Source organism: Apodemus sylvaticus, chromosome 5 (assembly GCF_947179515.1).
Source record: "Apodemus sylvaticus chromosome 5, mApoSyl1.1, whole genome shotgun sequence".
NCBI classification, from domain to species: Eukaryota; Metazoa; Chordata; class Mammalia; order Rodentia; family Muridae; genus Apodemus; species Apodemus sylvaticus.
Genome location: NC_067476.1, coordinates 75,911,871 through 75,923,244, shown reverse-complemented (window position 1 = coordinate 75,923,244; position 11,374 = coordinate 75,911,871). Strand labels below are relative to the sequence as shown.

The 11,374-nt window shown below is 43.4% G+C and overlaps 1 protein-coding gene across 6 annotated transcripts in view; it reads left to right on the top strand.

Annotated features, from left to right (window-relative positions):
- The first annotated feature begins 3,797 nt into the window (after positions 1–3,797).
- The window catches only part of Ttc17 (tetratricopeptide repeat domain 17), a 108,828-nt gene continuing 101,251 nt past the window's right edge, over positions 3,798–11,374 (top strand). For 3 of the 6 annotated variants that reach the window (XR_007977901.1, XR_007977900.1, XM_052183065.1), the window contains exon 1: positions 3,798–3,987. Coding sequence is in view for 3 of the 6 variants with exons in the window: in XM_052183065.1 (XP_052039025.1) it covers positions 3,829–3,987 (159 nt within the window). In the remaining 3 variants the exon portion in view is untranslated. The remainder of the gene's footprint in view (positions 3,988–11,374) is intronic. The other 3 variants (XM_052183063.1, XM_052183062.1, XM_052183064.1) reach the window with 2 other exon arrangements.

Sequence of the window (11,374 nt, the reverse complement as noted above, 5' to 3'; positions counted from 1 at the left end):
TGTCACAAGCTCTGCTGCCATCATCCTCTGCCCCACCCATCCAGCTATGAACTGAAACCTCTGCAACTGTAAAACAGATGAAAGTCCTCCCTTCAAAGTGTTTCCACCATACAGTTTACTAAAGAGAAGAAAATAGTACATTTGGGTTGGGAGTTGTAAGTGTTCTATTCCAAATGGGAAAGCTACTTTTTGGGAGGAATTGGGAAAACATAGTCAAAACCTAAATACAGATACTCAAGAAGATAAAAAAAAAAGTTAGCATATGAAATTCCTCCAGTTTTAGCTGCTAATAAATTAAGTGAGCAAAGAATTTTAGGACAGATCCCTCGGATGGCCTTGGTCAACCCAGCTTTTCCCAATCCTTCCTAGTACTTCAGTACCTAAGTTGGAGACAGAAACCTGGATATCCTTGAAAAACCTGTGTTGTGTACTTGTTTCTAGAATAGTCTGTTCTACATTCAGTTACACCCAGAATACAAAACCCAGAGTACTTTGGGATCTTTCAAATGTAGTATAAGAGGACAATTCCCATCTGCCCTTGGTAGCCTCCCTGGAGGAAAAGTTTGATTGGTTCCTATGTGTTTGCTGCCTCCCTGTAATTGTATTTCCTTTTCCAAGTTTGACTGTATATTCTGTCTCATTAGATAGATTAGGTCTAAGAACCTTTGCAGAAATTAAGAGTTTTACACTTAAAATGTCAGAACATACCATCACAAAGTAGTGTGGTATGTCATTAGTGCTACATTCAGAAGTGGCAAGAAACTTGGCCTCTATATGCTAGGACTGACTTGTATGGTGAAGAAAAGAGCAGAACTAAAGCCTGGGAGAGGAGAAGCAAACACTGTCCCTGTAGGGGATATCTAAAGCAAGATGGGATTCATACACAGACATCCTTGTACACTGAATATAACTTTTATTTTTATATTTTAATAAGACCATAATTTAAAAAGATCCACTTGGACTGCAGCTACACCACTCCTGAGATTGTTATTTGACCAAAGTTATTTTTGTAAATATTACAGTCATTTTAAGATGCTAATCAAGGGAGGCTGTTCACTTGCCTAATCTTAGCACAGAAATTCTTTAAATCTAGCCTAGAGATGAAGTAAGTCAGAGTTTTAAGCAATGAGGCATCCTTTTGGTAACCCTAAAAGTAATTGTCATGTTAAGAGGACTACCTGGTAAGATAAAGTGGGTGTTTTGCATTAATGGCCAGTCAGCATCCAGCAAGATACCAGCCATACCAAACCAGTTTCCACAGAAACTGAAATAATGATTTAAAGCTGATAATTTTATAGCAACTAATTAGTTACACAACAGAAAACCATGGAGAGCTCTCAAGGTTTGAAACAAAACCTTGTCTCAAAGGACAATGATTATGAACTAGGAAAAACAAGTGGATAATCTATTGAGTTTGTAGAAGCTGATATCCAACTTCTTTCTAATCGTTAAATGCCAAAGAAGTTCCTGACAGCTGAAATATATGATACCAGAGATTCTATTATACCAGCTAGGTGTAATAAACATTTATTAAATAATGGGCTAGAGATACATATAGCTCAATTAGTAATGTGTTGGCTAGCATATGCAAGGCTCTAGGCTCAGTCCCTAGCATTTTAAGGGAAAAAAACAGATGATATACAATAGATGACTACACAAAAAAATAAGATTCTGAGCAAAAAGGATTCCATCACTTGTTTCTACTTCAAAACTCAGGTTACAGTCCTTACTGTCTATATTTAAACTCAATATGACACACAAGAGTCCCTGACAACTTGACACCAGCATCACCTTTACCAACTGAACCATGACCTTTGTGCCAAGCCTTTTTTTCACCTGGTTGTAGTTCTCTCTACACATTACTATTACATTCTCATCTATATCTTAATTAACTTGTTGTCTTAGTCAGGGTTTCTATTCCTGCACAAACATCATGACCAAGAAGCAAGTTGGGGAGGAAAGGGTCTACTCAGCTTACCCTTCCAAATTGCTGTTCATTACCAAAGGAAGTCAGGACTGGAACTCAAGCAGGTCAGGAAGCAGGAACTGATGCCGAGGCCATTGAGGGATGTTTCTTACCGGCTTGCTTCCCCTGGCTTGCTCAGCCTGCTCTCTTATAGAACCCAAGAGCACCAGCCCAAAGGTGGTACCACCCACAAGGGGCCCTCCCACCTTGATCACTAATTGAGAAAATGCCCCACAGCTGGATCTCATTGAGGCACTTCCCCAACTGAAACTCCTTTCTCTGTGATAACTCCAGCCTGTGTCAAGTTGACACACAAAAACAGCCAGTACACTTGTTAACATCATAGCTTCTTAATCATCATATATCTGTGCCCAGTCTTTATATATATATATATACATACATATACACCTATATGTATATGCATATAGGTGTATATGTTTGTGTATGAGAATTGTATGCCACATGTATAAAGGAGGATTGGGGGCTGGAGTTAACAGGTGGTTGTGGCCTAACACTGGTTCCCTGGATGATTGGGAAGCGCTGAACTATCTTCCCAGCCCCAAGCCATCTCTCCAGCCCCAAGATAGACCTTTTTAATAAAACGAATGTTCATTTTATCAGTATTTTTAAGAAAAGCTGCCGGGAGCTGGGCTGGGTTCAAGCCTGAAATTCCAGCCTCAGGCTGTTGACAAAGGAGGACTTAAAGGCCTGCCTGGGCTAAATAATAAATTCCAGGCAATTTAGGCTGCAAATGGGGTCTTCATTTCAAAACCAAAACCAAAAAGCAACAAAACCAAACTATTTTCAGAAGAATTAAAAAGCCATGGCATAGTCTCTGTTCCCATCACATGAGGCAGACATTTGTTTCCCTGCAACAAACACACCTATGTAGGTGGCAGGGCACTGTTCTCACTTTTTTTTCTCAACAGAAAAAAGCATAACAAACTTCAATACAAGATGATACACCCTACTAGTAGACCGACCTGAAATATCTATAAGAACATACGTTGGCTGGGCCTGGAACCTAAGCTAGTTCTAGTCTACCTATTGGTAGTGAGCTTCAAAGTTTCAATATGCAAATCAATCACCTGAGACTTTTCCAAATACACTCATAATCGCTGAGCCTTCCCTTGGGGAAAAGAAGCCGCAAGTCCGGAAAACTTACATAGTTAATACAGTCCCTGGAGATGCCAATATCTGGGCTCTACACCTAGGTCTTCACCTTAGACCAGAGCTGCCGGCCGAAGTCCACAATTCACGTGCTGTTAAGACCCAGAAATCTGGCAACACCTGATGTAAGTGATCTGTAAATTCACATCGCTTTCCAAATTTAGGAAGAAAAAATATGCCGATCATATATGTATACACATCTTGTCAGGAGCCGCTATTTTGTATTTGATAAAGAGCTATTTTTTAAATTCGATGTGATATGCATTACAGTACGACCGCGCTGCTTGACACTCCATTACGAGTATTATAAAAAAAAAAAAAAAAAAAAAAGCCTCTCTCAGATAGTTGAAAAGTATAGCTTTTATTGCACTACCAGAAACAATACTTACTTTTTAAAAAGACTTCCGCCGTCTCCTCACTTCTGATCAAGCTCTACCTAGTCTATTATTATCTCCCCTGTGGTTCCCACGCTTGGAGATCATATAGCCTACAGAAAAACGGTAACTAAACAGCAGCTCCCAGCTCTGAGGTGTGGCAGGACCGGCTGCCCCAACTGAGGGTAAAGAGATGGGTAGTGGCTCCGAAGCACTTCGCGGACTCCTCCTCCTGTTCCAGAGGCGACCTCCCCAAGATGGCGGACGTCAAGGAGTAGCTTCCGCTTCCGGTGTGACCAGCCCGGCCGGGGGGGCAAGATGGCGGCGGCAATAGGGGTCCGCGGCAGGTTCGAGCTGCTACCTTGCTCTGGCCCAGGTTGGCTTATCAGCCTTTCCGCTTTGCTGAGCGTGGTGGCTCAAGGGGCCTTGGCCACTACGCACTGGGTCGTCACGGAGGACGGGAAGATCCAACAGCAGGTAGCGGCCAGGGTGCCCCCTCTCTGCCCGCGCCCCGTGAGGGGATCCCGGAGCCGGGCCCCCGTGTGGCTCCGCGCGGCCCCGCCCCCAGCTTGGCTTCCCACGGTCCCGGCCCACGGGCCGAGGCTTCCTGCGCTCAGATCTGGCGCCGCCCCCTCCCCTCGGGTCCCCTTGCCCTGGCTCGGCGGTGGGGAACTTCTCAGCCTTCCACCGTGGAGCCGCGCGCGCCGTCCCGGAACCGACCCTGGGGAACTGAGACTTGAGCTCCGGGGTTAGGAATCACATATTCATCATTAGTTCTGCCTTCGGAGCCTCTGGGCCAGGACCCGCGCGCCACCACCTCTCCCCGAGGAAGTAGAAAGCAGGTGGCAGTGCTGGGGAGTGCGCGAGTCCCAGGCCGGTGACAGCCCGGGTAGCATTAGTGAATAGATGGATCATTTAATGCGACTCCTCCAGCCTTGTCTCCCACTTGGTGGGATTTGTTTCGCGATGTGGTTGTTTGAGGCTTTGCCGTTAGCCAGGTCCTTAGGGCTCTTTAGAGAGGAACCCTTCTTGTTCTTTCTGAAGGAATGCCAGAAGATGCCTCTGGTGGCGGTGCCTGCATCATTCAGCTCTTAAGTGCCCTCATTTCCCGGTGTATTTTACATTGCTTCCTAGTTCCTGTGACCCAGCCCGGCACTCTGCTGCTTATACAGTTTACTAGATTACCTATGCTTGAACTGATTTCTCAGAGGAGTGGCCGCTTTTCTTACATAACTTTCTGATGCCTGCATATGCGTTCATGCTGCTGATGCTCAAGGACTACATGTGTGTGCTCGCACGCGCGCGCGCTTCACCACAGATTCTTGTAAACTTAATGACTTTCAGCCCTGGACAACAATCAGAAAATGTCCAGGAGACATTTAAAAAGTGAAGTATCTTACCTTATGCATCTTACCTTAAATTAAGCATGCTGACTAATGTTTTAGCCAAAGTCATGAGAGATAACTGATCCTTTTGATTAACTGTAGAAACACACTTCAAGATGTATATTTAAGATGAAACATTTACAATGCAGCAAATCTAAACAAAAATTTTAAAACGTCAGCCCTTTGTGTTTCCATTGTACTATTTCCTCGTGTGTATTTATATCTGATTCTCATTTTCAAGGATTATTATTCTTTTTTCATGGATATTATGTTTAAGATCCAAGTTAATTTCCATTAACCTCCAGCTGAGAGTTAAAGAATGTCAGAGCCCCTAGAAAAGATGCAGTGAGGCTGTCTTTTCGACGTAAGATTAGAAATCCTGTATCATCGTAGTTTTCATCGTTTGATTGCTGTTGGTGGTTGGCTCGAGGCCCTCATGAAGGAAGACATTGAATTCAGTCACTTACGCTGCAATTTGGGGAGCCCTTCTGTTGGCTCTTTTGCTATATTGTTTCTGGCCACAGCTATTTATACTCTATGACATTGACTTCTTCCCATTTTGGTGGCCTGCCACACAGCTGAAAAAGTGACCCACCTTAAACGTGAAGGTTGATTAACAGAGAGGGATTATTTATATGCTGAATATTGCAGTGGGAAAGTAAGATCAAATTTGGTTTTGTTCTTTAAAACAAAAAGCCTTCTTTTGCACATTGGATCTACGTGTTAGAGGGGAATATGGAGATATTAGTAATTTGCCAGATCTTCTGGATCTCTTCCAGGCCATCCCTTCAGTAAGTATAATTACTTAAAGATAAGAAAGCAAGCCTTTTTATTTATTTATTTTATGTAAGTACACTATAGTTGTCTTCAGACACAGCAGAAGAGGGCATCAGATCTCATTACAGATGCTTGTGAGTCACCTTGTGGTTGCTGGGATTTGAACTCAGGACCTCTGGAAGAGCAGTCAGTGCTCTTAACAGCTGAGCCATCTCTCCAGCCCATTGGTTCCTTTTTATAACAGCCCTTCCTGTTGACTTTTCCAAGTCACTGCACATTAACTGTTGCAGCACTGAGCTCTGGCGGTCATGAACTTTTACCCTATAACAAAGTTGATGGCAATTTGTAACAACTGGGTGATAGGAGTAAAGGGGCGTAGTAATTCTAAGAGGAAACACATACAAATAAATAAAATAGGAATTATATATAGTGGGCAGCATTTGAGTTGGATTCCAGGAACTGCGTAACTCCTGTGTCCTTTTCTGGCAATAAAGGGATTCAGGCAAAACCTAATAAACATTGTTTAGATTGCAGTCAGTGGTCACATTCGGGTATATATTAACACATCAGTTTGGGGATACTGTAATTCTGTTTGTAAATTGGGAAACATATTTAGGATTCGATTAATATACTGTTTCCTACGTGACATATTTAATTTCTGCTGCTTGTTCCTGGTTCTGTGACTATTGAGAGCAAAAGTGTGGTTTCAATTTTAAAATACCCTAACATCAACAAGGATCTGGGGGCAAACTGCAGTAGAACATTAGAGTGGTAACGTCTTTCTGATCATTTGAATTCTAATACTTAAACTTTTACAAATTCTATGTGCCATGATTTTCTACGGCATGATGTATCATTTTCCACAGAAAATATGGAAAATTTATATGAATTAAAAATGAGAATTAGAGCCAACTGTGGTGGCATACAACTTTAATCCCAGCACTGAGGTGACAGAAACAGGTGAATCTCTGAGCTCGAAGCCAGCCAACCTGGCTTACTTATATAACAAGTTCCAGGCCAGCCAGAACTCAGTAGAGAGATACTGTCTTTCAGAGAAAAAAAAATCAAAATTGTCCAAAATGCACATTTAAATAGGGGCATTTCCACTATTACAGTTAAAGTACAGCAGGGAATCTTTACCAGGACAAGTGTATATTCCTTGGGAGTTTTGTATCACAAGCTTTAGCAGACCGTAAAGATAGGCACACCAGCTCTATAGTCCAGGCTTGTGAATATGCAACCTTAGAAACCCTTTGTCCTTTGGTGGGTTCAGTTGGGGCTTCATTCAGACAGATCTACATTCCTGCAGGCAGCTTCTCTGCGTTGAAGGCTGGAGTTGCTGTTGGCAGCAGCAGGTGCCCAGTGCATGTCGTGGCAAATCAGAATGTGTCTTTCTAAGGCTCCTGTCTCAACTGAGAAGCATACCTCCCACTACTGAATTCCTAAGGATGTGGTCTCGGGAGTCCTGGACCTGGAGTGGGAAGAAAATGGCCCCCTTTCAGCTTCTTTCCCACCATAGACAGAGAACGGTTAAGAAAAAGGTTGTCTACAATTGTGAGCTTTTTCTCAGCTTTGGGTTCTGGAATCTCTTTATCATTCATTGCCTCCCCTACTACTCATACCTGGAAACCAGAAAGACCATCTGTCTTGATTTTCTTTGCTGTTGCTGTGATGAGATACCCCAACAAAGACACCTTAAGAGAGAAAAGGTTCATTTAGCTTATGATTCCAGTTACATACAGCCCATCATAGGAAAGTGGGGAGAGGTTAGAATAGCAGGAACTTAAAGTCAACAGTTTACAGCAGGCTCTTTCTTACATTACAGTAAGAAAGAGCAATGGGGCTGGGGAGTGGTGGTGCATGCCTTTAGTCCCAGCACTTGGGAGGCAGAGGCAGGCAGATTTCTGAGTTCGAGGCCAGTCTGGTCTGCAGAGTGAGTTCCAGGACAGCCAGGGCTATACAGAGAAACCCCGTCTTGGAGAAAAAAAAAATAGGAGCAATGAGGTAGCGTGTGTGTGTGTGTGTGTGTGTGTGTGTGCCCGCCCAGCTCACCTCCACTTATATACAGTCCAGGCCACAAATCTGGGGAATAGTGCTACCCCAGTGGAAGCTCTGCCCATCTCAGTGACCAAAATCAAGACATGATTTTGCCATGCCTACTGGCTAATTTCATCCAGATAATCCCTGATGGAGACTCCCCAGTGGTTCTAAATTGAGTTAAACTGTACAAACTAATAATTCCAACTTTATTTAAGGAAAGGTCCTTAGCTTGGAGTCAGTCTGTGAACTAGATGACTCTGTATTATTAACCAGTTAGCATGAGGCTCTACTGTGTAATTAGGCCATGAAAACCTTACATCATCCTTGGTGTTGAAATGGGGCTTCAGTTTAGTGTTGCACGTCTGTAATCCCAGCACTTGGAATGTGGAGGGTCAGTAGTTGGTTATCCTTGGCTGTATATGTGTACATTCGCATACACATATACATAGAGCAAAGTTATGGCCAGCCTGAGCTACATGAGACCTTGTCTCTAAACCACACACACACACACACACACACACACACACACTTCTGAATGGTCTGGTAGGCAACTTCTTCATAATCAGAGCTAAGGCTGCTGCTGGTTGAATTTGTAAAGAATAAGCTTCTAGACAATATTTTCAAATATTTTTATTTTTAATTTAAATATAATCACATCACCATCAGACCAAAACCAAGTTCACATCTACTTCTAACCTACTGAGGAGCAGGCCGTGGGACTTTGGCCTCTTTGTCAGTTCCATGTGGTATATTATTGCTTTGGACAAGAGCTGCTGAAAGTCACTCAGCAAGCTTGCTCTGCCAGGGGATGCTTTCCTGCGCCAGGCTTTCCTCTAAGTTCCCAGTCACAGAGGCTGGCCCAAGCCCCGTGATCATTCAGTCGCCACCTGTCAAGTGTTAAGATTATAGGAATACCCAGCAGGCCCGGGTATTGTCTGTTTGTTTGTTTGTTTCAAAGTGCCTGGTAATTCACTTGCAGAGGAGATTAAATTTTGGAATTGGCTTGCAATCCTCAGCACTCTCTAGCATTGTGTTTCTTTAGGTTTTTTGTTTGTTTGTTTGGTTGGTTGGTTGGTTGGTTGGTTTTGGGTTTTGATTTGGGGTTTTTGTTTGTTTGCACTCATTTCTGTTTGTTTGTTTGTTTGTTTGTTTGTTTTGGAAAGATTCTCATGTATCTCAAACTGACTTCAGACTCACTATGTAGGATGACTGTGAACTTTATAATGCCCGGCTGTATCATCTCTTATCAGATGAACTCTTGAAATCTTCCAGCTATTAGTATGCAGACTTGTTCAGTCAAGAAGGTGTGCTTCTGGCACCAGGTACAATGACTGCCTCTGGATAGTCTCTTCAGAAATGGAGATCTCAGCTTTCATTAAGAATCGCTGTTGTTACCCACTGTCTCATATCATTGAAGCATTTATTTTCCTGATCACTGTTTCCTTCTCCTATAAAGTTAGAACTATCAAGTTTTAAATTTAGGGGAAGAGTATTTTCTGTGGGGAAGGGATTCTTAAAGCATATTTGTTACAGCTTAGTAACCTCTAGTCTACAACTAACGAGTAGCATTTAGAAATGGCAATAATTATAAGCAGAGTGATCTACAGTGGCCTGCATTTTGTGCGGTACATTTTGAAGTTCATGCTTTTCTTCTCAGCCCACTAGTGAGTAGAGGAATAGAAGGAAACAGAGGAGCGAATGTGGAAATAATGAAGGCTCATCCAATCCATTTTCTTCCAATTTAGATTATTTTTGCCAAGTATTTCATAGTAAGTTTAGATCAGGGGACAGTGGGAGGTGAGGGGCTCAAATAAGCATGAATCTATTTGGTGGCTGTATGATCCTTTGCCTTTAGTCAGGCAAATGTCTGGGACACAGATGCTTTCTGTCACAGTGGGGCTCCTGATGGTACTGGCAGAGCAGGGACGCATCCCCTGGCAGAACATGCTTGCTAAGTGACTTTCAGCAACTCTTGCCCAAAGAAGAGACATACAACATGGAACTGACGAGGAGGCCAGGGCCCACGGCTGCTCCCCAGGAGGGGAGAAGTGGAAGTGCTCCTTGGTTTGGTCTGATGTGAGTCATTTGGCAGATCTGAGGGGTTTGCACATGCACGATGACTGAGCTCAGTTCCTGTACTCTTAAGAAACATCACCTGGTGATGTCAGGGTTCACTAGAGTCAAGAACTTATGATGGAATGTCTCTGTGTAGTAAGGGAATTTGTTGTGATGACTTACACTCTGTAGTCCAACCACCCCAACAATGGTCAGCTGTGAATGGGAAGTCCAAGGATGTAGTAGTTGCTCAATCCCACAAGGCTAGTGGTTTCAGCTGGTTTTCTGTGCTGGCAAGTAACGCGAGCAGGTGAAGAAGAATGACTCGTCCTTCGTCCAACGTCCTTACGTAGGTCTCCAGCAGGTGTGGCCCAGTTAAAGGTGTGTGCCACCACCCCTGGATCTGGGACTTGCTTTGTCCCAGGCTGATCTTGGACTCAGAGATCTCCTTGCCTTAGTTTCCTGGGATTAAAGGCCTGTACTACCTTGCCTGGGCCTAAGCTTTTCATAGCCTCTATGCCTCAAGATCTCCATGCCAAGATCAAGGTCAGAAACTTGTGTCTTCCAGCCTCAAGATCTGGCTTACAGGTGTGTGTGTCTGTGTGTATGTGTGATGAGCCCTCCAATTCTGGGTGGTAGTTCGTTACAGATATAGTAAAGTTGACTACCATGAATAGCCATTATACCTGGTTAATGGTGTGCACAGGATATGGCCCAAATTCTTCCATAACTTCTAACCTAACCCTTCCTCCTCTCTAGCTTTTATCTAGTCATACTTGAATACCTAACCCTCAGTCCAGCATCACACACACACACACACACACACACAGTCCAGCATCATACACACACACACACACACAAAGTCCAGCATCACACACACACATAGATATACACATACATAGTCCAGCATCACACATATACACACACAGACACATAAACACATACAGTCCAGCATCACACACAGGCACACAGACACAGACACACACAGTCCAGCATCTTTCACACACATACACACAGATAGACACACACAGTCCAGCATTACACACACAGTCTAGCATCACACACAGACACACACACACACACATATACACAGTCTAGCATCACACACAGACACACACACACAGTCAATCATCACACACACATACACCGACACACACACAGTCCAACATCACACACACACACACACACAAACACACCCCCGTGCATGCTCACACTGCTCTCTTTGTTGTTGTAAGTATCCCTAGGTAACCTGTGTTCTTTCTTGCTTCTGTCCTTTGCACATGTTCCTCTCAGGTACCCTCATCTGACTAACTCAGACTTCACAACTTTTGTGTCATTTCCTTTGTTTATGTTTTCATAGCATGATGAATTTCTTTCTTTTTTCTTTTTTCTTTTTTTTTTTTTTTTTTTTTTTTTTTGGTTTTTTGAGACAGGGTTTTTCTGTATGGCCCTGGCTGTCCTGGAACTCACTCTGTAGACCAGGCTAGCCTCGAACTCAGAAATCCACCTGCCTCTGCCTCCCATAGTGCTGGGATTACAGGCGTGCACCACCACTGCCCGGCATGAATTTCTTTCTGAAAGCATTTACTGACTCCCGTTTGGCTTGA